General features: G+C 40.6%; 2 protein-coding genes across 2 annotated transcripts in view; one reads left to right on the plus strand and one right to left on the minus strand.

The window, feature by feature from the left end:
• Window positions 1-1,561: 1,561 nt before the first annotated feature.
• LOC103071131 (tigger transposable element-derived protein 1) lies at window positions 1,562-3,235 on the minus strand. The gene has a single exon (XM_007462993.1). It carries the CDS (start codon window positions 3,233-3,235, stop codon window positions 1,562-1,564), a length of 1,674 nt encoding a protein of 557 aa, XP_007463055.1.
• Window positions 3,236-3,856: 621 nt separating this feature from the next.
• The window catches only part of CFDP1 (chromatin remodeling protein CFDP1), a 134,560-nt gene continuing 112,233 nt past the window's right edge, over window positions 3,857-26,183 (plus strand). The window contains exons 1-4 of the mRNA XM_007462929.1: window positions 3,857-4,018; window positions 8,211-8,328; window positions 10,051-10,270; window positions 10,816-10,943. Of these exons, the coding sequence (XP_007462991.1) occupies window positions 3,955-4,018; window positions 8,211-8,328; window positions 10,051-10,270; window positions 10,816-10,943 (530 nt within the window). The 5' untranslated portion in view covers window positions 3,857-3,954. The remainder of the gene's footprint in view (window positions 4,019-8,210; window positions 8,329-10,050; window positions 10,271-10,815; window positions 10,944-26,183) is intronic.

Here is a 26,183-nt window from a genome sequence, read left to right on the forward strand (position 1 = left end):
AAGTCAATAAAGACTTTAAAAATGGTCCACATGAAAAAAGTCTTTATAAAAATAGGCAAAGGATTTGAGTATACATTTTCCCAAAACAACATATACCATGACCAATAAAGACATGAATAGATGCTTAACATCATTAGTCATCAGGGAAGTGCAAATCAAAACTATAATGAAACGTCATTTCACACCCACTAGTATGGTTATAATCAAAAAGATAGAGTGTTGGCAAGCGTGTGGAGAAATTGGAGACTTCAGAAATTGCTGGTGAGGGTATAAAATGGTTGCTTGGGGAAACAGTTTGACAGTTTCTTGAAAGGTAAAGCATGGAGTTACTATGTGGTCCAGCAGTTCCACAGGTATATACCTAAGACGAATGAACTTTGAAAATGTGCTAAGTGAAAGAAGACAGTCACAAAAGACCACATCTTGTATAATTCCATTTATATGAAATGTCTGGAATAAGAAAATATAAAGAGACAGAAAGATTAGCCTAAAGCTGGGGATTGGGGAGAAATGGGGAGTGACTGCTAATTGGTCAGAGGTTCCTTCTTGGGGTGATGAAAATCTTCCAAAATTGACTGTGGTGATGGTTGCGCACGTCTGTGAATATACTAAAATGATTGAACTGTGCACTTTAAATGAGTAAATTTTGTGGTGTGGGAACTATGTTGCAATCAGGCTGTTTTAAAAAGCTTGTTGGCATAAAGCCACCATAATGTCCTTTTAATCACAGACATGTTTCATCTATTCCTTGATTTAGATAACACTAGACTGGGTGACACAGACCCTAGTCCAGAGTATCAACAGGGAGCAATTATCAGCTGAAAAAACCCAAACCTGAACAAATAGGATGTTAGTCAATGATATCTCATTTGCATCTGATTACTGCCTCTCAGAGTTGGATTATAATTAAAATTTTTTAATCTGACAAAATGACAAGCATTATATATGGTTGTATTTCCATATGGATTAACTTGAAGGAAGGACTGGTGTGGATGACGTCTGAATTCTAGAATAGAGCTGATCCTTGTCATTCGCAGTACTTATAACTGTAAGGTCACCGTGCACACCCAATTAGCAGAAATACAGGGTTGAGTTCCTGTGGGTCTCTGGTTGTACCATTTTCATCAACTGATCAGTACATAACCTTGCTTTATGTGTGTTTCTGTTCAAAGACACTGAATTTAATATCTCTTTCTTACAAATAATGATACGCAGTGTTTATAATGAAACAATTATTTCAATGACAGCATGTTTGTGTAATGTACAACACAGATTGTACTGCTTTAACCTCCCCCAGTCATACACACACACACACACTACACATATAGTACTCATGTACAGTAAATGCATACAGTACTGTAAACACATACTATACAGTGTGCAGTAATGCAAATAAAGTCCTGAAAAAATGAAAGATTAAGCGTTTAAAGTTTTATAAAAACGTTAACTAAAATCTTACTGTTGATAGAGCTGCAGGCTGCGTGATGGCACAGTGCATAGTGTGGTTAAACCTCTCGACCTTGGCTTGCCCCACAAAAAGCAAGGGAGAAGTTGGTGGAACTCATTCTGCAAAAGAGGAAGAGGGTGGCAGGTTGACATCCATCAGTTCAACCTCAGAGGTTTGGCTCTCACCACTTGTTGATGCAGTCGGCAATTTTCCCTCCCAAACTGGCTCCAAAAATTGGGTCAACCCTGTCTGCCTGGCTTTTTGCCTCAAATCTTTAAGCATCTCGGCATAGGGGGCAAATGCATAGGAGGTTAAGCGCTTAAATTTGAGGCTGCGATCAAGCATAGGGTCACACTCTTCCATGTCACTGAAAATTGTTTCCAAGGCAGAGTTCCATTCTGATATTTTGGCCGCTGTAAGAGGGACAATTCCTGGACACTCAGGCTGACTTTCATCACCATCTTCATCATCACTGACTCCAACGCCTTGTTCTGCCATCTCGTCCAAGTCTTTGTTGGTGGGTTCTACTGCCTTCTCTGCCAAAATTTCCTCCACATCTTCTTCTCTCATGTCATCAAAGCCTTCTCCACTTATTTGCCATGCGATATGCATTATGTTTTTGACACTGTTCTTTATACTTTCTGTAACACCTTCAAAGCCTTCAAAATTTTCTACGCAGTCCGGCCAAACATTTTTCCAACAATTATTGATAGTAGCCTGCTTGATGTTGTCCCACGCTGTGCCAACATAATCAATAACGTTGCGTATAGTGACTGACTTCCAATAGTCCATCATGGTAGTTTCCTTGTTGGCTTTGAGAGCCTCAAAAGCCTTGCTATAAAGCTCCCTAGTATAGTGCGCCTTGAAGGCTTTTATTATGCCCTGATCCAGGGGTTGGATGAGAGACGTAGTATTCGGGGGCATGAAAAGAACTTCTACGTTGGGGTGGGCATTTTTGAGTTCTTCACAGCAATGGACTGGGGCATTATCCAAAATTAACAAAATCTTGAAGGCAAGGTTTCTGCCCTGGAGATAGTATTCAACTTCTGGTATGAAGCAGCTGTGGAACCAATCAGAAGTCATCCATGCTTTTTTGTTCCACCTCCAATGGACCGGCATATGATTCACGCTTTTCCCTTTAAGTGCTTGTGAACTTGGAGCTCTGTACACCATTAGGGGTTTGCACTTAAAGTCGCCCTTGGCATTGGCACACAAAAGCAGGGTTGCATAATCCTGGAATGATTTAAAGCCAGGGGCTTTGGAGGCCATTTGCGTTATATAGGTTCTTTTGCCAACGTCTTTGTAAAATAGGCCAGTCTCATCAGCGTTGAAAACCTGCTCTTCCACGTACCCCCTTTCCTGTATAACACTTAGCAGGTATTTTTTAAATTCTTCCGCAGCCTCCTGATCTGCAGAACTTGCCTCACCTGCAAACTTAACATTACTCACACCATATCGCCTTTTGAAACGTGCAAGCCAGCCAGCGCTAGCCGAGAAGGGTTTCACGTTTTTCTGACCCTGGGTAACGTGACCGTAAATTTCTTTGGCTTTCAGCCTCACAACAATGCTGTCCACCACACCTTTTTTATCGGTTGTCATCTCATGAATCCACAAATTGAGCCGCTTTTCCATCTTTTCCATAGCTTCCTCACGCACTATAGATGTCACTTTAGCACTTTCCGGAGCAGCCTCACGTACAGATCGGCGAATTTCCTTTTCCTTTTTCTTGATGTACCGGATTGTTGACTCATTAACGTTGAACTCACGGCCAACAGCACTACAACTCATGCCTGAACGAAGCTTATCTAACACACGTATTTTCTCCATAAGGCACATCACAGCCTTCTTGCGCTTAGGAACACTAGGCAGCACCGCAGCACTGCGCTCAGGGGTCATTTTAAACAGCGAAATCACCGACAAAAAGCACAAAAAATGCAAAAAATGCGGCACTAAACAGATTGCGAAGAGGACACTTATTTAGAGTACGAGAGCCGAAGCAAGATAGCGGATCATCTGCCTCCAACGTCGGTACAAGCCACCACTGGTTGACTCAAAACTTTCACTCTCTGCGCATGTCCGCGAATAACCCCAGAAAGCACCGCGAATATTGATTTTTGGGGTGACAGTAAATTTTAACAAGTAAGCAAATACAAAACTACCAACCTGTGAATAACGAAGGTCACCTGTATTCCCGTGGACAAAACAAATTTCGTTTAAGCATATTTACTAAATCAAAGCGTCTGGTAGCACTGGAGACTACAAGTTCCAGCATGCACCGCTTCAGCACGGAGCCCGTGTTCCGCCAACCGCCACAGTAGCGTCAAGCCCGGGGCTTTGGCCCGGAAGTGTCGCATTTGGATCACGTAGCACTCTTTGCGCTTGTGCACACGCTGCGGGGGCCGACCCAGCTACTGCCGACCCTGCAGCAGTTCTATCTATGGTCTCTCCCTAGAGCTTTGCCGTTGCGGGTAACTGCTGCGGCTGTGTTCGCCCCGCGCGGCAGCGACATGGAAGAATTCGATTCCGAAGACTTCTCCACCTCGGAGGAGGACGAAGACTACGTGCCATCCGGTGAGCGATTCCACCTGAGGCGAGCGGCGGCGTGCCCCGCCCCGCGCCTCACGTGAGGCGCGCTTTGCCCGGCGTGCGTGGGCCCGGTGGCCCAGTGGCCGCGTGGCGCGGGTCTCAAGCGTCCCCGCCCCGCGCCCTCGCCCGCCTGCTCGCACCGTGCGGGCCCCTGGCCCAGGAAGTGTGCACGGGGACGTCTCGCGCAGCTGCTCCTCACGGCCTGCCTTCGGCCGCCGCCGCCTCTCCGGCACGTGAACTCCGCTCTGCCTCTGGTGAAGCCGGCGGTGGTCGGTCATCGCGTACCCTTACCAGCCCTGAAATCTTCTGAAAAGCAGTCTTATCGGCAGGCTTTCCGTCCCCAGAGAATTGCTAGCTAGCATCACGTTCCAGATAGGTCTCTTCACTTTCTCTTCTCAAAAGGGATCTGGTTGTTAAAAAGTTCACATAATGATGCCCTTTGCCTCTTTGCAACGTCTATACCCATTGCTCTCTGATCAGACCTTTGATTTTTTTGTTTTTGTATAGGCTTCTAAAACCGAACCGGGCCAAAGTAAATGTCACCCAAACCTACCCCTTCCGCCCTCCTGCACCTTCCGCAGGCTTCCCCATCTCTTTAGAAGTATCTGCCCGTACTGTAGCTCAGGTTAAAAACAAAACAAAACCTTGGGAGTTGTCTTTATTCTCACTGTTTTGGTCTAACCAATCACTAAGTTCTGTTTGCGTCTGCGTAGAAGGTTAATTTCTGATCAGTTCCTCACCAGTCTCGGTCTTACTGAACTACCATTAACACTAAGACTCGCCATAGCTTCCCAGTTGGTTTCCTGGGTTACATTTTTGTCCACCAGCATTGGTCTTCGGTATCGGCCAGTGTGATTATTTGAAAACTAGTTTTCATTTTAATCAGAGTTATGCATGCGCCTGTAGTCAAATATTTTTGAAAGGCTTATTTTTGAAACTGAACCGTTTCCATCACCCCTCATACCTGTCAATCCTCCCCAGGGGAGACTGCTTTTTTTTTTTTTAATTTATTTATTATTTATTTATTATTTATTTTTGGCGGTGTTTGGTCTTCGATTCTGTGCGAGGGCTTTCTCTAGTTGCGGCAAGCGGGGGCCACTCTTCATCGCGATGCGCGGGCCTCTCACTATCGCGGCCTGTCGTTGCGGAGCACAGGCTCCAGACGTGCAGGCTCAGTAGTTGTGGCTCACGGGCCTAGTTGCTCCGCGGCACGTGGGATCTTCCCAGACCAGGGCTCGAACCCGTGTCCCCTGCATTGGCAGGCAGATTCTTAACACACTGTGCCACCAGGGAAGCCCTGGTACAAATAATTTTATTTGTGTTTTTAAAAACTGTATCATAAAGCTGTCACAGTTTTTTATCGATTCATTGTGTTTTAGTCTAACAGTTATTCGTTTTAATGGTCAGGTCATCACTTTTGGCCACTAAAAGTTCTTTCAAGCTGGATCTTATATCCTTTTAATGTGACCCATTATTCTTAAATAACTACCTTGCTTTCTGGCACAGCAGAATGTCCCCATTTCATCTTGTGCTTTCCTTCCCTCAGAACTGAAATTAGCTGGCCTTTTCAGGGAACCATTTTTGTTTTGAGTCATATCAAAGAATACAATCTGAACTTTAAAGAAATGCTCATTGCTACTAGAGTGACATTGCTTCTATGCCATTTAAGTGAACAGAGCTAGAAAATATCTTAAAAAGAGTTAAGAGTTCTGAATTTTAAGTTCAGTTTTAACATTTGTTTTCACTTAATTTCTTAATTTCTTTGGTTTTATAATTGTGTGTCATTTCTTACTCTGAAGTTCTGCATTCCTAACAAGATTAGTATAACTACTTAACTTTCTTTTACCTATAATAAAAGGAATAGTTTCAAAATACCAACACCAATGTTACTACTAGGAATAGAACTTTTTTGGTCTTTAGAATGCATCTTGCTAAGGATGAACAGTCAAAATACTGTTTCTAAAGTTCTTGGAGGGGCTTCCCTGGTGGCGCAGTGGTTGAGAATCCGCCTGCCAATGCAGGGGACACGGGTTCGATCCCTGGTCTGGGAAGATCCCACATGCCACAGAGCAACTAAGCCCATGTGCCACAACTACTGAGCCTGTGCTCTAGAGCCTGTGAGCCACAACTACTGAGCCTGCAAGCTGCAACTACTGAAGCCCGCGTGGCTAGAGCCCGTGCTCTGCAACAAGAGAAGCCACCGTGATGAGAGGCCCGAGCACCTCAACGAAGCGTAGCCCCTGCTCACTGCAACTAGAGAAAACCTGCACGTAGCAACGAAGACCCAACACAGCCAAAAATGAATAAATAAAATAAATAAATTCATTAAAAATAAATAAATAAAGTCCTTGGAGTAAGTCCTTTCTTTGTCGCTTGTTTTATCAGTTTGGTTATGTTTGTTTATTTAAACTTTGCTCAATTTAAGGGATTTCCAGAATTCTGCGGAGCAATAAACACTGAGAACTCTTGCTTCTGCTGCCCCTGCTTACCCCACTGTCTTCTGCCTTGACCCTTACAGATAGCGATTTTCATTAGTTTTCTGTTTTTCCTTGTAATTTTGCCTTTTTATATTCTATTTGTATAAACAAATACAGTATAGCTGGGTACCCACCACTGTGGGTTTGTCTTTTAAAAGTCCTTTTGTTGTAGTGATTTTACTCAGGTTTCAGGAGGAAGCAAAGTTACATTTGTGTGTTCAGTCTCTTCATGAAACACTTTGACTTACCACTTGGTGTCTAAGATGCTAAATTTGCTTCCATTTTAGAACCCTTATATTTACTGTTCCGATGGCCTCAAATGCTTATTCTCCAGATTTTAGTAGGGCTGGCTCATTCTCATCATCTTTGTTCTCTTTTTTTCCCTAATCTCTGCTATCATATTTGTAGTTTTCAAAAGTTTTATAATTATTTTTTTCATTTTCTGAAAATTTTTTAGTCATCTTGTTTTGTGGATGTCTCTTTGAGGCTATAAATTATAAAGGTTTTTTTTTTTCTAATTTTGTTTCCTCTTAATTCCTTTCTGTTTGTTTTCAGTCTTGCCTTTGATATTGGAAGCTTTCCTCAATGTTTGGTGGTCCTAGTTCATTGTCAGTGAAATACTTAAAAACTAATTTGATGTGCAGGAATATTCAAAATAGCCCTGTTTGTAATGGCCCCAAACCAAATGTCCATCAACAGAGGAATGGATAAATAAATTGTGGAATAGTCATACAATGAAATAATATTAGGGATGAGAATGAATAAGCTACAGCTACCTGGAAGCAACTGGGTGACGTACAAATAGAATGTTGAGTAAAAGAAGCTGGACGCAAGAGTACATATTGTAGGCTTCTGTTTAAGGCTCAAAAACAGATGAAACTAATTTATGATGTTAGAATTCAGGATAGTGGTTACCTGTGGGATGTGGGTGGTGGCTATTGATTGGAACAGGGGCCTCCTGCAATGCTGGTCGTGTTCTGCTTCTTCAACTGGGTCTAATTATACAAGTGTGTTCACTTTGCGTAATTTTGTTGTCCTGTACGTTAGTTTGTGTGCTGTTTGGTATATTATACTTCAGATAAAAGCTATGTGAAGTAAAAAAGAAAAACACAACTGGTTGAATCTCTGTGTGTACAGGATTTATTGACCCATAGAATGTGGTCAGACTGGGCATCCAAGCAACACTTTTGTTGGGGACCCCAGAATGTCAGTGTCTGAAGATGGGAAGCAGATGTGTTTGGTTTTTTCTGCTATGTCTAACTTGAAGTCTTTAAGCCTCTTTCTAAACCTCTTTGATTGATAAGACAAGGTATCCTTTGCTTACTTTTGAAAGATACCCAAGATGAGGTGGAAACATGAGTTTCTTTTTTGAAAAGTACAGTAGTCAATTTGCAGTTTCTGTTCATTCTTCTAAAGACATGCGGATCCATGTCCTCATGGTGTGTGGAGCATAGCAGAAATTGCAAGCATTAAATATAAGTGGGGTGCGTTAAGGAGGGAAATATGGACTGCCCTGGAGGCCTAGAATAGGGGAACTTAGCCTAGTATTCAGGAATAGGGAAGACGTCCCTCAGGAAATGATATTTTAGTCTGGTGAAGAACAGAGGAAAGTACTACATTTTTTTCTTAATGAAAATGTCTCATCTTGATGTGAAAACGTTTATTCCTGTCTGTCTGACCACCCTGTTATGTGATTTCAGGTGGAGAGTATAGTGAAGATGATGTAAATGAATTAGTGAAGGAAGATGAAGTGGATGGTGAAGAGCAGACACAGAAAACCAAAGAGAGAAAAAGAAAGTCTCAGAGCATTCCGGCCAGGTGATGCTGCCCTCAAGGCCCTTAGAAGTCAGGGGCTATTGTCATAACCTTCCAGATTGCTGGGATTGGTCTGATGATAGATTTCTTACTGCCATGGTTTCTAACCTTTTTCTCATTGAGGGAAATATTTGGTGACATTTTAGGATTAAATTCTTATTCTCTGGCAAGCTTTAAAATTTTTTGAGCTTTAATTTTAAAAAGTTAATAGGTAATATGTGCACCTGGTTTAAAATGGAAAACCTGGGAATTCCCTGGCAGTCCAGGGGTTAGAACTCGGCCTTTCCAATGCCAGGGCCTGGGTTCAATCCCTGGTCGGGGAACTAAGATCCCACAAGCTGCGTGATTTGGCCAAAAGAAAAGAAAAAAGCAATTGCTACAAAAAATATGTACCCCATCTCTAGCCATTGTTGCTTTATCTCAGAAGAATTATGTTACCAGAGATAATTCTGTGTATGTACGATCATGTATATATGTATTTCCTACTTTTTCTTTTTTTGGCCATGCGGCTCGTGGGATCTTACTTCCCTGACCAGGGATCGAACCCATGCTCCCTGCAGTGGAAGCATGGGAAGTCCTAACAACTGGACTGCCAGGGAATTCCCTACTCTTTAAAAAAAAAAAAAAAAAGAATAGTAGCATACTCTGCATATCAATTCTCACTTTCCTTATTTCACATCTTGGAGATGATACCATGGCAGTATATTTAGCTATACCTTTTTCTTTTCAGCATAGTGTTACATTACTGGACAGACCTTACTTTATTTAAACATTCCTTTATTGAGAGACCTTTAGATTGTCCTCATCTTTACTACAGCAAATAAGACTGCAGTGAATATTCTTCTTATGTGTCTTTGTACACATGTACATTTGTAAATTAGATCTGTAGAAGTAGAATTGTTTGACCCAGTGTTATATGTAGTAAAAAAAAAAAAAAAAATTTATAGGTATAGACAAATTACCTTCTATAAGCCTGGTACTGAATTGCACTCCCACCAAAAATTATGAAAATTCTGACGTTATTTAACTCAAAAAGGGAGTCTTTCAATACAAGTCTTTTATTCTCTTTGATTGGTGTTTCTGTCTTCCTGGACATTGAAGCAAAAAGCAGATTGTAGAAAGAGAATTTTGAGAATTAGGTGATTCACTTGAAGTCAGAATAGTCTTAAGAAGCAGTTTACTCTTTTAAGTCTTGGACCCAGTTCTTTTATCCTTGGCTTTTGTATATTCCAGCTTTCATATCTTCAGAAGGTGGGAAGAAACATGGATTCCCCACTCCCCACCCCCTCAGAACTCTGGGAAGAAACAGTGCAAATAAATCTGAGGCTCTCTTCAATCTCTGTTCCCCACATGGAGTGACTTTTAAAAAGTCAAAAATACCAGGAATATGTTTGTTATTAGAACCCTCTTTCTGAACAGATTGATTCTGTGAGGTGATTTTGGGTATTTTCTTGGTGAAAACAGCTGGTCCTAACTTAGAAGTGGAACACTGTATTTTGATTCTCAATGCTTTGGGAAAATGCTAACTGTAAGAGCTCAGTTCTTTTTTTATTCCACAAAATCTCAGCTTACCTCTCCCACTTCCCCTATCAGGAGTGTTAACCATGGGGATTTAAAAGTTTTCTGATATTTGCAACATTATGTTTGGAATTCAGGAAGGGGTAACTGAAATTATTTTGCCTGTTTGTCTTGTCTTTCCTTTTCCTTGTGACTGTTGGTGATTAGGAAGAGAAAACAAGGTGGCCTCTCATTAGAAGAAGAGGACGAGGAGGATGCCAACGAGGAATCTGGAGGAAGTAGTAGTGAGGAGGAAGATGCAGCTGCAGAGCCAGAAAAAGGCATTGAGTCAGAGGATGCAAAGAAAAAGAAGGAAGATGAACTATGGGCCAGCTTCCTCAATGATGTAGGACCAAAACCAAAAGTGCCTCTGCGTACACAAGTTAAAGTAAGTTAATAGATGAATGGGAGGAATGCTTCACCAGAAATGCTGGAAGTTCCCCAGATAGATTTTTTTTAATTTACAAACTGAGATTTGAGGCTTACAACAGAAATCAGACTAGATGCCTTTTTTTTTTTTTTTTTTTTTCCTTGCGTTATGCGGGCCTCTCACTGTTGTGGCCTCTCCCATTTGCGGAGCACAGGCTCCGGACGCGCAGGCTCAGTGGCCATGGCTCACGGGCCCAGCCGCTCCGCGGCATGTGGGATCTTCCCGAAACTGGGCACGAACCCGCGTCTCCTGCATCGGCAGGCGGACTCTCAAGCACTGCGCCACCAGGGAAGCCCTGGATGCCTTTTAATAGTAACTCTACTAAGTGAAAAGCAAAGCATTCCCTATGGTAGGAAACACAAGCCTTTCTAATTAAATAAAATTTCAATAAGCATTTAACTGTTTAGAGATGAAATATTTAAGGATAGCTGGAAACAACATGTTTGGATGGATCTTTTAGTTTTTATCCTTATATGAAACTGATTACACTTCTTTTTTCATAGAGAGGAGAGGAGGCTGAAGAGACAAGTTCAAGTAAATTGTTGGTCAAAACAGAAGGGCTAGAGAAACCTAAAGAAACAGAAAAAGTTAAAATTACCAAGGTGTTTGATTTTGCTGGTGAAGAAGTCAGGTAAGATGACATTCACGAACTTCAAAACTAGTACTTTTATAAAGGATCATCTTTCTAAATGGTATTAGACATCTGTCCTCATTCCAACCCATCTTAATATTGTGGAAGATTTATATTTGAACTCAAGGAAAATAGTGGTTCCATTGATTATCAGGGAATATGAGAAAGGTCCTGTTACATATGGTAATGTAGTTGGGGGCATTATGAAGTGGTTGGCTGAACAGAAACAAGAAAATGTAAGAGTTAAGTATTTGGTTTCATTTACTCATGCCTTGCTTTGTGACTTTGGCTATTTCTCCCTTTATTACTTCCTTTAACTTTGATGTATAAGCCCCAGTGAAACCTTTGAAATCAGGTGAGAATTGAAAGTACCTGGAGAGAAATTTGATTCTGATATTATTTCCTCATCTTAATATTATTTTTTTAATTGATTCATAGGTTTGTTACTAGTTTAGAAAAACATTATAGGCTTAATACTCTTGGCCGTTCTAGATGAGAGCCACATGACCGGAATTTCTTTTTCCCCATTTACTTAAAATTTTAATATGAAAACAGCAGATCTGTAATTTAGAGCTGGACAAGAACAGATGAAGTGCCTGCCAATCAATTTTATAGATGGTCACATTTATTTTCCTTGACAGTAATTAATTAGACTTGTTTACTCTCTGTAAATATAATTTCCCCTAAAGTTGATACTCTTAAAAATAATTTCTGGTTTCTAACAATTATTTCATCTAGTGAAAATATATCTTAGAAAAAAGTTTGGCATTATTTGTTTGTTTTTAACAGTTATTTATTTATTTATTATTTTTTACATCTTTATTGGAGTATAATTGCTTTACAATGGTGTGTTAGTTTCTTCTTTATAACAAAGTGAATCAGTTATACATATACATATGTTCCTATATCTCTTCCCTCTTGCGTCTCCCTCCCTCCTACCCTCCCTATCCCACCCCTCCAGGCGGTCACAAAGCACCGAGCTGATCTCCCTGTGCTATTTATTTATTTATTTGGCTGCGCTGGGTTTTAGTTGCAGCACGCGGGATCTTCATTGCAGCGTGCGGGATCTTTGGTTGCAGTGTGTGGGAACTTTAGTTGCGGCATGTAGGATCTAGTTCCCTGTCCGGGGATCGAACCTGGGCCCCCTGCACTGGGAGCACGGAGTCTTAACTGCTGGATCACCAGGGAAGTCCCGGCATTATTAGTTTTATAAATGATGTGAAGCAAAACTTTTTATTATTATCATTTGTTGTTGGTGGTGGTGGTGGCTTTTTTTATTTTTATTTTTTTATTGGAGTAGAGTTGATTTACAGTGTTGTGTTACTTTCTGCTCTACAGCACAGTGAATCGGTTATAGATACACATATTTCCACTCTTAGTCTTTTAGTATTACTTTTTTTCTCCCCCAATTTTTTTTTTTTCTGGAAAATTTTACACTTATAAAAATGTTGTGGGCTTCCCTGGTGGCGCAGTGGTTGAGAGTCTGCCTGCCGATGCAGGGGACACAGATTCGTACCATGGTCTAGGAGGATCCTGCATGCCGCGGAGCGGCTCGGCCCGTGGGCCATGGCTGCTGGGCCTGCACGTCCGGAGCCTGTGCTCCGCAATGGGAGAGGCCACAGCAGTGAGAGCCCCACGTACCACAAAAAAAAAAAAAAATGTTGCAAGAATAGTATTACACTGAACACCCATATACCTTTCATACTGATTCACCACTTGTAAATGTTTTGCCCCTCTCTCCACCATCTGTTTCCGTATTTCTCTCTTTTTGTTTTGGCTGAACCATTTGAGAATTGTAGACATCATGACACTTCACTCTTTTTTTTTTTTTTTTTTTTGGGTTCGCGGGCCTCTCACTGCTGTGGCCCCTCCTGCTGCGGAGCACAGGCTCCAGACGTGCAGACCCAGCGGCCGTGGCCCATGGGCCCAGCCGCTCCGCGGCATGCAGTATCCTTCTGGACTGGGACACGAACCCGTGTCCACTGCTTCGGCAGGCGGACTCTCAACCACTGAGCCACCAGGGAAGCCCGACACTTCACTCTTAAGTACTTCATAACTGTTTCCTAAGAACAAGGATCTTCTCCTTTGTGACACGATATAACTCTCATATTTGGTAGATTACGCATTAATGCAGATTGTTATCTAAATTATCTGCAGTGAAGGACCCTGATTTTAAATTCTCAACCTGTTGCAGACCAATACTTTTGTAAAACACAATAAATAGGAATTATTAGAGAAGTAAATTAAGAAGAGATACAAAATACAAACACAAACTTAAAAAAAATTATTTATTTATTTAGGCTGTGGCGGCTCATGGGATATTTGTTGTGGCATGCTGGCTCTTAGTTGTGGCATGCGGACTTCTTAGTTGGCAGCATGCATGTGGGATCTAGTTCCCTGACCAGGGATCAAACCCAGGACCCCTGCATTGGGAGTTAGAAGTCTAACCCACTGGACTACCAGGGAAGTCCCCAAGCTCAAATTTTTAACAATAAGATTTAACAGACAGATGTAAAATTACATTTCAATAAATACAGTCAAAATGAGCACAAAATAAGAAAAGGAAAAGAATTACATAACTATCCTTTTTTTGCGGGGTGGGGGGCAGCAGCAGGCACACCCTGCGACTTGCAGGATCTTAGTTCCCCAACCAGGGATTGAACCTGAGCCCCGGCACTGAAAGTGCCGAGTCCTAACCACTGGACTGCCAGGGAATTCCCTATAACTATACATGTTGATCATTGAAAGTGTGAGTGTAAGTGATTAATAAAAGGAATCACCTTTTAATTCTATAATTGAAGCAAAAAACTAAAAGTATCAATTCCCAGTACTTAACATCTAGACACATACTTTGAATAAGTGCTGTTTGTATTAATTTTTAAAGTTTTTAATGGGTCAAAATAGCTTATATCTTTCTTGTTAATTAATCTAAGTGGGATTGGTGACAGCCCTACTCCTGGAGGATGATGTATATGTAAATTATTTCTGTGTTGGTGCTCTTCCTCTTCTTTTTAATTTTTTTAAAAATAATACTCATCATAAACCCATCTCAAAGGGCTGTATTTGTACCTCTTTTATTTATTTATTTATTTATTTAAATTTATTTATTTATTTATTTATTGGCTGCATTGAGTCTTAGTTGCTGTGTGTGGGCTTTCTCTAGTTGCGGCACGCGGGGGCTACTCTTCGTTGCAGCACGCGGACTTCTCATTGCGGTGGCTTCTCTTGTTGCGGAGCACGGGCTCTAGGCGTGCGGGCTTCAGTATTTGTGGCATGTGGTCTCAATAGTGGTGGCTCATGGACTCTAGAGCACAGGCTCAGTACTTGTGGCACATGGGCTTAGCTGCTCCGTGGCATGTGGCATTCTTAACCACTGTGCCACCAGGGAAGTCCTGTACCTCTTTTAAATTTATTTTTCTAATAAATTCTTTCTGTTGTGTTTTACAAAAGTATTGGTCTGCACCAGGTTGAAGTTTTATTTATTTTTTTTGTTTTATTTTTATTTTTATTTTTTTTTGCGGTACGTGGGCCTCTCACTGTCGTGGCCTCTCCCATTGCGGAGCACAGGCTCAGCCGCCATGGCTCACGGGCCCAGCCGCTCCACAGCATGTGGGATCTTCCTGGACCGGGGCATGAACCCGTGTCCCCTGCATCAGCAGGCGGACTCTCAACCACTGCACCACCAGGTCCTTCACTACAGATAATTTAGACAATGATCTGCAATAATGTGAAAGTAATGAGGATGGAAGTGTGGATTTTAAAGCAGTTTCATTAAGTTCAGGATTTTCATTTTTACTTTTTCCAAACGAAGCCAGTAATAACTACATTTTCTTTTTTTTTCCTTCCAGTTTTATTGAGAAATAATTGACATACAGCACTGTATAAGGTTAAGGTGTACAGCATAATGATTTGACCTAGGTACCTCATGAAATGATTAGTAGTAACTGTATTTTCAGAGTTCATCTTCAGTGCTTCATAAGTAGTCAGTTCCAGTAATTTATCCTGTCAAGTTATAATTAAATTTAAGTTATATTGGGCTTCCCTGGTGGTGCAGTGGTTGAGAGTCCTCCTGCCGATGCAGGGGACACAGGTTCGTGCCCTGGTCCGGGAGGATCCCACATGCCGTTCGTGCCTGGGTCCGGGAGGATCCCTCATGCCGTGGAGTGGCTGGGCCTGTGAGCCATGGCCGCTGAGCCTGCGCGTCCAGAGCCTGTGCTCCGCAACGGGAGGGGCCACAATAGTGAGAGGCCCACATACAAAAAAAAAAAAAAAAAAAATTAAGTTGTATTTCAATGGGAAAAAGGAATTCTGGATGCATGAATTTCCTATGTGTGGATTTTTTTAATGGAAAATATAATTCAGAACATTCTGTGAAACATGTTAACCTATAGGAGCTGTTCTTCAGGCTTTTAACTTTCATTTTTACTCTTAGAGTTTATTTGTTTCTGAAAAATAAGTTGAATTACTTCCTTGTGTGAAAGTACTAAGATTATTAAAAACACCAAACTGGGAAATCCCTGGCAGTCCAGTGGTTAGGACTCCACAGTTTCACTGCTGGGCCTGGGTTCAATTCCTGGTTGGGGAACTAAGGTCCCGCAAGCGGCTCAGCGTGGACAAAAAAATACCAAATAAAGCAGGCAAATAAGCATGTCTTACTGTCCAATTGAGGTCTTTAAAATTGGGGACCATATGGTTATTGTTTTTCTTTTAGAAGTACCAAGTTTATTCTGTAGTTCATCATTCTCAAGGCACTTCCTTCTTCATAACCATTGTACTTCAGCATGCATTATAACATATGCATGTTTATGATTAACTTTCAGTTTATCAAATTATGTAAATGCATTAGCTTTACATAATTCACAATTTTTACTCCTGTACTAAGAACGGTGGGTTTTTTTTTATGTAGTAAGAGTTTTCTCAATGAAGGAAGCAGTGTATTAATTTATGTTCTAGCACAGACTCCTTAATCTACACTGTTTCCCTGTCTTGCAGCTATGCCATTGGAACATATTCTTCCAAACACTTAAACTTCAAATCTCATCTGTTGACATGTGATCCTACTTTTATTACACAGATCAGTGTCAGTTAATGTTTGTCAGCAAAAAACTGATAAAAAAAGAATCTTTATATCGCCCTCGTGATTAAATCACAGATACTAAAATAATTTTCATATTAGCAATAATCTGTCGTTCTTCAAATTGCATTGAAGAAACACTTTGCTAACTTTGTTAATAGTTTCTGCATCATAAGCCAGATCCTGAATACTTTAAGCCATGGTGTCATTGGAAAGTTGTGCTTGAGCTACCTTCTTTGTCAAGATTTCCAAGCAGACACCTTTGATATAGTCTTTTACTAAAGTCCTGGGAGTGGTATATGTTTTTCTTAGTTAGCAACCAAAAGTACTCCTTTCTCACAAGGCCACAATGCTAACGTAGGGAATTTTGTATCTGTTTTTATTGACTTTTTAGTTCAGCACTCTTTCTTTCAATTCTTTTGATTTTGAACTTATTTCTTCATGTTTTATATGTAAATGCTGCAGAAGTTTTGGTGGATTTGTTGCTTTATTAGCCAAAACATCTCTGCAAAGAACTCACTGGTTTTAGCGCTGAGTGATCAAAACCCAAGCCCAGTGTATGAGGGCTCGTAGAGTAAAAGCGGTTTGACCTTGGTTGTCCTTCATTTCTTCAGAGTCACTTCCATTATCATCATGTGGTTTACTACTACTGATGCATTCAGGAAATGTGGGTTTTTTTGCAGAAGCATACAGTGTGGGTTGTTTTGCCATCAGTAAATGAGGATTAAAAAATAATACCAAATTTACTTTCTTCATTTAGTTATTAAACTATAAATTTTAAAAGTCACACTTGGTCAAAAATTAAAATGATTGTAAGAATTTATAAAAAGAAATGCTTACATTTTATCACATTTTGGGGTTTTAATTGATAAAATAACCCTAAACTTTCATACACACTCTCATGTGGTCTTACTGCACAAGACTAATATCACATGTGACCACCTTGCAAGTTTGACAGTACCTGAATTGGTCTATATTCTGTTTAATGCAATGAGTACATCATTCATGTCTTGAATATTGTGACATTGTCAAATTGCTAAGCAAGTTTCTAAATACTTACTCAAAATTTTTGTACCTATCTTGTCTTAGACAAATAACAGGTAGTTTCGCAGGCCACATTTTTGGTAGCTCTATATACAGTTCTACGCAAACCTTTCCCTAGTTATTCTAAAATGTTTTTTTTTAATAAATTTTTTTATTTTTATTTTTGGCTGCGTTGGGTCTTCATTGGCTGTGCGTGGGCTTTCTCTGGTTGTAGCGAGTGGGGGCTACTCTTCATTGAGGTGCGCGGGCTTCTTATTGCAGTGGCCTCTCCTGTTGCAGAGCATGGGCTCTAGGTGTGCAGGCCTCAGTAGTTGTGGCACACAGGCTCAGCAGTTGTGGCACACGAGCTCTAGAGCGCAGGCTCAGTAGTTGTGATGCACGGGCTTAGTTGCTCCATGGCATGTGGGATCTTCCCAGACCAGCGCTCGAACCCATGTCCCCTGCATTGGCAGGCAGATTCTTAACTACTGTGCCACCAGGGAAGTCCCTGCATTTAGTCTTTTTAAAAAAAATTTTTTTTGTGGCCTTTATTATGTTGAGGTAGGTTCCCTCTATGCCCACTTTCTGGAGACTGTTTATCATAAATGGATGTTGAATTTTGTCAAAAGCTCTTTCTGCATCTATTGAGATGATCATATGGTTTTTCTGCTTTAATTTGTTAATGTGGTGTATCACATTGATTGATTTGTGTATATTGAAGAATTCTTGCATCCCTGGGATAAATCCCACTTGATCATGGTGTATGATCCTTTTAATGTGTTGTTGGATTCTGTTTGCTAGTATTTTGTTGAGGATTTTTACATCTATATTCATCAGTGATATTGGTCTGTAATTTTCTTTTTTTGTTGTATCTTTGTCTGGTTTTGGTATCAGGGTGATGGTGGCCTCATAGAATGAGTTTGGGAGTGTTCCTTCCTCTGCAGTTTTTTGGAAGAGTTTGAGAGGGATGGGTGTTAACTCTTCTCTGAATGTTTGATAGAATTCACCTGTGAAGGCATCTGGTCCTGGACTTTTGTTTGTTGGAAGAATTTTAATCACAGTTTCAATTTCATTACTTGTGATTGGTGTGTTCATATTTTCTATTTCTTCCTGGTTCAGTCTTGGAAGGTTATACCTTTCTAAGAACTTGGCCGTTTTTTCCAGTTGTCCATTTTATTGGCATAGAATTGCTTGTAGTAGTGTCTTAGGATGCTGTGTTTCTGCAGTGTCTGTTGTAACTTCTCCTTTTTCATTTCTAATTTTATTGATTTGAGCCCTCTCCCTTTTTTTCTTGATGAGTCTGGCTAAGGGTTTATCAATTTTGTTTATCTTCTCAAAGAACCAGCTTTTAGTTTTATTGATCTTTGCTATTGTTTTCTTTGTTTCTATTTCATTTATTTCTATTCTGATCTTTATGATTTCTTTCCTTCTGCTAACTTTGGGTTTTGTTTGTTCTTCTTTCTCTAGTTCCTTTAGGTGTAAGGTTAGATTGTTTATTTGAGATTTTTCTTGTTTCTTGAGGTAGGCTTGTATAGCTATAAACTTCCCTCTTAGAACTGCTTATGCTGTATCCCACAGGGTTTGGATCGTTGTGTTTTCATTGTCATTTGTCTCTAGGTATTTTTTTATTTCCTCTTTGATTTCTTCAGTGATCTCTTGGTTATTTAGTAACATATTGTTTAGCCTCCATGTGTTTGTGTTTTTTACGTTTTTTCCCCTGTAATTCATTTCTACTCTAATAGCGTTGTGGTCAGAAAAGATGCTTGATATGATTTCAATTTTCTTAAATTTACTGAGGCTTGATTTGTGACCCAAGATGTGACCTGTCCTGGAGAATGTTCCGTACGCACTTGAGAAGAAAGTGTAATCTGCTGTTTTTGGATGGAATGTCCTATAAATATCAATTAAATCTGTCTGGTCTGTTGTGTCATTTAAAGCTTGTGTTTCCTTATTAATTTTCTGTCTGGATGATCTGTCCATTGGTGTAAGTGAGGTGTTAAAGTCCCCCACTATTACTGTGTTACTGTCAATTTCCTGTTTTATAGCTGTTAGCAGTTGTTGTATGTATTACTGAGGTGCTCCTGTGTTGGGTGCATATGAATTTAAAATTGTTATATCTTCTTTTTGGATTGATTCCTTGATCATTATGTAGCGTCTTTCCTCGTCTCTTGTAACATTCTTTATTTTAAAGTCTATTTCATCTGATATCAGTATTGCTACTCCAGCTTTCTTTTGATTTCCATTTGCATGGAATAATATCTTTTTCCATCCCGTCACTTTCAGTCCGTATGTGTCCCTAGGTCTGAAGTGGGTCTCTTGTAGACAGCATATAGATGGGTCTTGTTTTTGTATCCATTCAGCGAGCCTGTGTCTTTCGTTTGGAGCATTTAATCCATTCACGTTGAAGGTAATTATCAATATGTATGTTCCTATGACCATTTTCTTGATTGTTATGGGTTTGTTTTTGTAGGTCCTTTTCTTCTCTTGTGTTTCTCACTTAGAGAAGTTCCTTTAGCATTTGTTATAGAGCTGGTTTGGTGATGGTGAAATTCTCTTAGCTTTTGCTTGTCTATAAAGCTTTTGATTTCTCCATCGAATCTGAATGAGATCCTTGCCGGGTAGAGTAATCTTGGTTGTAGGTTCTTCCCTTTCATCACCTAAAGTATATCATGCCACTCCCTTCTGGCTTGTAGAGTTTCTGCTGAGAAATCAGCTGTTAACCTTACGGGAGTTCCCTTGTATGGTATTTGTTGTTTTTCCCTTGCTGCTTTCAATAATTTTTCTTTGTCTTTAATTTTTGCCCGTTTGATTACTATGTGTCTCGACTTGTTTCTCCTTGGGTTTATCCTGTATGGGCCTCTCTGTGTTTCCTGTACTTGGGTGGCTCTTTCCTTTCCCACGTTAGGGAAGTTTTTGACTGTAATCTCTTCAAATATTTTCTCGGGTCCTTTCTCTCTTATTCTTTTTTCTTTATTCTGTTCCACAGCAGTGAATTCCACCATTCTGTCCTCCAGGTCATTTATCCGTTCTTCTGCCTCAGTTATTCTGCTGTTGATTCCTTCTAGTGTAGTTTTCATTTCAGTTATTGTATTGTTCATCTCTGTTTGTTTTTTCTTTAATTCTTCTAGGTCTTTGTTAAACATTTCTTGCATCTTCTCGATCTTTGCCTCCATTCTTTTTCCAAGGTCCTGGATCATCTTTACTATCAGTATTCTGAATTCTTTTTCTGGAAGGTTGCCCATCTCCACTTCATTTAGTTGTTTTTCTGGGGTTTTGTCTTGTTCCTTCATCTGGTACATAGCCCTCTGCCTTTTCATCTTGTCTGTCTTTCTGTGAATGTGGTTTTTGTTCCACAGGCTGCAGGATTGTAGTTCTTGCTTCTGCTGTCTGCCCTCTGGTGGGTGAGGCTATCTAAGAGGCTTGTGTAAGTGTCCTGATGGGAGGGACCGGTGGTGGGTAGAGCTGCCTCTGCATTTAGTCATTTAGTCTTAAGAGTCCCTCTGTGTTGTAGAGTGTCTCTCAGTTTGGGTTGTTGCATTGTTTCCTCATGGTTAACTTCATATTAATCACTTTAGACAAAAATACTACATTGATGATGTTTTGTCCTCCTCAGTACATCACATCATTAACACTGATTATTGGTGGCAATAAGTTAGACTACTTAGGCAATATGTGTCAGAATTCTCCATTGCAAAGACACCCTTTTCCCATATAATCATTTTAGAGATCCGTTAAATAAATCTTGATGATGTGAATTAAGAATGTATTTTGCTGGGCTTCCCTGGTGGCGCAGTGGTTAAGAATCCGCCTGCCAATGCCAGGGACACGGGTTCGAGCCCTGGTCCTGGAAGATCCCACATGCCGCAGAGCATCTAAGCCCGTGCACCACAACTACTGCACCTGAGCTCTAGAGCCTTCGAGCCACAGCTACTGAAGCCCATGTGCCTAGAGCCCGTGCTCTGCAACAAGAGAAGCCACCGCAATGAGAAGCCCGCGCATAGCAAGGAAGACCCAACGCAGCCATAAATAAATAAATAAATAAATTTTAAAAAATAAAAGGGGGCTTCCCTGGTGGCGCAGTGGTTGGGAGTCTGCCTGCCAATGCAGGGGACATGGGTTCATGCCCCAGTCCGGGAAGATCCCACATGCTGTGGAGCGGCTGGGCCCGTGATCCATGGCCGCTGAGCCTGCGCGTCCGGAGCCTGTGCTCCGCAACGGGAGAGGCCACAACAGTGAGAGGCCCGCGTACTGCAAAAAACAAACAAACAAACAAAAACAAAAACAAAAAATAAAAGGGAAATCTCTTTAAAAAAAAAGAATGTATTTTGCTGCCAGAAATCATGCTGGGAACTATTGAGCTATCCAACAGAGGTTAGTAGAACACTGATAGTGAACTGAAGTCCTGCAAAAATAATACAGAAAGTGTTTAATATACCGTTGGGAATATAGGTTTTAAATTTTTGGAAAATTTTCTTGGCTCGCATTATTTCCCATGTGTCATATAGGATATCAAAGAAAGATTTATTATAACTTTACCGTTGACTTTACATAGAGAGTAATAAGAAAAGCTGGTGAATAACTGTTGTTATGATAAATCATTAAATTTCCTGATCAAATTAGATTTTGTGGATTTATTAATATTCGTAAATATAGTTGACTGACACAAATTTTCTACTTTGCTTTTTAAAAATTTTTTTCTCTTTCATTTTTTTAAAGCAAATGGACGATTATTTTAAATACTGGATGAGTATTCAGAGAACCTGCTGTTTCTATCATTTGTCAGAAGAGGGCAGCACCATGTCTATCAAAAAAACAGCAGTATGAATAAAGAAACATTTTTTTCCATAAATATACACACGCACATATGTTTTATACTCAAAAGTAATATATGCTTATTACTTTAAACACATACGTGCAGAGATGTATAACGTGACAAGTGAAAGTTCTTTGTAACGCCTTCTTCCTAAAAAAAAACAAAAATTCTGTTAATAATTGTCATGTTGGCAGGATTTTTTTAAGAACTTCAATTATTTATACTTAAATTTAAGTATTATAAGGAGCCCTCATGTAGGAACTTGGAGGGCCTGAATTTTGACAAGATGCAAAGTTGGTAAATGGGTTTGAGCATATCTTTTAATCTCTTGATGTCATTATTCTGCTTTTCCTTTTTGTCTTTATATCAAGTTAAGGAATGTGAGAAAGAGCTACTGAGGACTGGGAGGAATTTGTAAGTGTAAGCATAAGGTAGTGTTAGCACAGTTAGTCTTTTGGGTTTTTTCTAATTATGTTTTAATTGTTAAATTTAGGATTTTTACCTTTTTGTTTCAGTTTTCTCCCACTTGAAAAATGTGTAGCTTATTAACCTTGGTGAATGAGGAAATACAGTATTTTTTATCGTTCCCTATCATATAACCAGCTGAGCCAGTTAGCTCAGAATTTCCTAAATGATTTATCTTTTGGAAGAGGCCAGTCATGGAAAGTTTCTGCCTAAATAAAGACTTTTCAGGAAGTTCTGATTAAGTGAAAATGAAGTTAAGATGGAATTCCTTCTGCTAGCACTTGAGTTAACTGTTGCTAATGATGGGCCTTTTCCTGTCAGGGTTCCCTCTTGTACATTAGGAGTGGTCTATAATTTAACTGTTCTCCTACTTGAAGATATTTTGATAGTGAATCCCCCCCCGCCCCCGCCCCGTCTGCATCTAGGTCAACGCTTGACTTGCAGGATCTTAGTTGCCTGAACAGGGATTGAACCCAGGCCGCGGCAGTGAAAGCACCGAGTCCTAACCACTGGACTGCCAGGGAATTCCTGCGAATCTGTTCTTATTGCTTGTTAAAAGTGGAGTTCTTCTAGGCGTATTTTCAATATACAGTAATCTGCTTATTTTTACTTTGTGTCATTTATCAAAGTCCCTGAGAGAAATATTCCAGTTTAAAGAACTTGTTTCCTAGTGAATATGAATAAGACTTTTTTTAAAAAAATAAATTTATTTATTTATTTTATTTTTGGCTGCATTGGGTCTTCGTTGCTGCGCGTGGGCTTCCTCTGGTTGCAGCGAGCAGGGGCTACTTTTCGTTGTGGCGCGCAGGCTTCTCACTGCGGTGGCTTCTCTTGTTGTGGAGCACGGGCTCTAGGGGCGCGGGCTTCAGTAGTTGGGGCTCGTAGGCTCTAGAGTGCAGGCTCAGTAGTTGTGGCGCTTGGGCTTAGTTGCTCGTGGCATGTGGGATCTTCCCGGACCAGGGCTTGAACCCGTGTCCCCTGCATTGGCAGGCGGATTCTTAACCGCTGCACCACCAGGGAAGTCCATGAATAAGACTTTGACAATAAGAAATTAATAGAGATATTCCCACAACTTATACTTTTTTCTATGCTTCCTTTATGCCACTTACTATATATCATGTTTTGTTATGATTTGTTTTCATGGTTGTCTGTCCTGATGGACTGTGAGCCAGTCAGGGCAGAGACCATGTCATATCTTTTTATATGTCTCATGTTCAACACAGTGCCTGCATCTAGGTCGCTTTTTAGAAAATGTCCACTGAATTCTCTTAGGTTGTTGGTAGAAAAGTTTTGTTATTACTGTGGTAAAACAAGTAAACAAAACATACTTTGCATAAAGTCTTCTTTTACTTTCCCTATGATTTGGGCTACTTGATCTTTATCTTCTCTCATCACCAGCATTCTAAAGTTTCATAATGATGTGCCTTTTTATAGAGCTTTTTTTTTTTTTTTCATTTTTTTTTTTTTTTTGGTTTTTGCCTCTCACTGTTGTGGCTTCTCCCGTTAGCGGAGCACAGGCTCCACTCAGGCTCAGTGGCCATGGCTCACGGGCCCAGCCGCTCTGCTGCATGTGGGATCTTCCTGGAGCGGGGCAAGAACCCATATGCCCTGCACTGGCAAGCGAACTCTCAACCACTGCGCCACCAGGGAAGCCCTGTAGATCTTTTTAAATTGCTGGGTCATGGGAGTTCCCCGGTTGCCTAGTGGTTAGGATTCAGCACTGTCACTGCTGTTGCCTGCATTCGATCCCTGGTCGGGGAACTGAGATCCTGCAAGCCGTGTGGTACGGCCAAAATATTTTTAAAAATAAATAAATAAAATAAATTGCTGGGTCACTTATCCTGTGGAACAGTCCTTTTGTGGAAACTTCTAGGAAATTTTTCTTTTTGTTCATAACTTCCCATATTTTCTTATTTTGAAATTCCTATTAGTTAAATTGATGTAATAGTAAGGCTCTGCTAGACTATGCTGGGGCAACAAATAAACCCAGAAAGTCCGTAGCATAACACGTATTTATTTCTTACTGGTACACAGTCCATCACAGGTTGGGTAGCCCTACATCTTACAACTCAGCTGTCTGAAACACGTAGGAAACACGTAGCCTTTGAGGTTGCTGTGGCAAAGGAAGAGTGAATAGATACATCTTCATTTAATTTGTCTGTTTTGAGAATGAGACTTCGGCCCTGCCATCTGAGTCTGGAACTTATGTGATTTTCATTTCTCCAACGAGTAATGGATTCTGGGTTGGGTAAGGGTTAGTAGCCTGTGGTATAAGGTAGAGAAGGGGATCTGGGACCTAGACGCTCCTGATACAAACTTTCAACTAGTTTTAGCCCCACTCCTCTCCCCGACCTTCAAAGTTTCCTGGTATCTCCATTTACTGAGCCTTTCTAGGATACTGCTTGTTTGTTGGCCATTTCACATGGCTACCAGCTTGAGAGATTAGAGCAAACAAAGACCTAAGTCAACTTTTACTTGTGTGTTTGCTTTCTACCTTCAAAAAATTTGATTGACATCTTTCTCCTATTATACCTGTTCTTATCCTTGTGTAGTTCTGCCTTTGTAAATTTGTTTACCACTGTTTGGCAGGGTTTTGGTAGGGAGTAGAGTTCAAACCACCATTTCCAAGTGGAAGTTTCCACTTGTTCTTCACAAGCCATCTCAGTTCTGCTCCAGATTCTACCCAGGGCAAGGAGATTTAAAGCAACTTTCTAGGCCAGTACTCTGGGACTCTGCATTAAGTCTCAGGTTTGGATGTAGGTTTATTTTGGTTGTCTCTATAGCAGTGTAAGGAATCACCCCAAAATTTAGCAGCTTAAAACAGTTGTTTTATTGTAATTTCTCCTAGTTCTGGGGTGGCTGGACTCAGCTAGATGGTTCTTGTGCAGTTGTAGCTAGTGGCTGGGTCTGGGGCCATCTTGAAAGTTTATTTACTCCCATGTCTGGTGCCTGGGCCAGGAAGAAACACCTGGGGTCTGGAACGGGCTCCTTAGGTATCTCTCTCTCAGTGGTATTCCCATGTGTTCTCTCCAGCATGATGGCTTCGGGGCAGCCAGACTTCTTGTGTGGTAACTTGGGGTTTCAGAGCTACATTCTTGAGAGAGAGCCACCTGGAAGCTCTATCACCTTTTCTCAGTGAGCCTTATAAGTCATGTAGTGCCCCTTCCACTGAATCTTGTGAGTCGAGGCAGCCGCAAAGGCCCACCCAGTTTCAAGGGTGGTGACATATACTCTCCCTTTCATTGGGGGTAGTGTCAGTTTCTGGAAGAGCATGAAAGTTGGGAAATTTGTGGCAACCGTCTTTGGGAAATAGAATTTACTGAAGGGCTCTCTGTAGCATTGCTACTCAATCTCTAGATGAGAAAAAGTAACTTAACCCCTTAGATATCAGTGTTCTCACTCATGAAATGTAAATGTGTTAGCGGCTACTACAGAAATGCTACAGACCATCCCAAAACACAGTGGTGTACACCAATAAGAATTTATTTGTTGAACATGTGTTTCTGGATATCTGGGGTTCAGCTAATCTAGGCTGGTCTCCAAGCTGCTTGTTGGGTTCAGATCTGCAGCATGTGTCTTTCAGCCATCTTAGACCAGCAGCTCCCTGAGGCACACTGTTCTTATGGCTAAAGGGAGGAACTCAAGGGACAAGTGAAACAGCACATATACATTTAAAGCTTCTTTTCCTGTCAAATCAGCTAACATCTCATTGACTGTTGAAGCAAGTCATGTATCCAAGCTCAGCATCGGTAGGGTAGGGGAGTATCTTCTTGGTCCACAGGGAAGGTGTGAATATTTGCTGGTCTAATCTATCATATAAATTCTTCCTCTTGTTTCTTTTTTTTTTTTTTTTTTTTTTTTTTTC

Source organism: Lipotes vexillifer, unplaced genomic scaffold (genome assembly GCF_000442215.2).
Source record: "Lipotes vexillifer unplaced genomic scaffold, Lipotes_vexillifer_v1.1 scaffold70, whole genome shotgun sequence".
NCBI lineage: Eukaryota > Metazoa > Chordata > Mammalia > Artiodactyla > Lipotidae > Lipotes > Lipotes vexillifer.

Excerpts from the sequence above, each read along its gene's own strand:
- LOC103071131 (XM_007462993.1), bottom strand. The coding sequence starts at position 3,235 with ATGAGTTGTAGTGCTGTTGGCCGTGAGTTCAACGTTAATGAGTCAACA.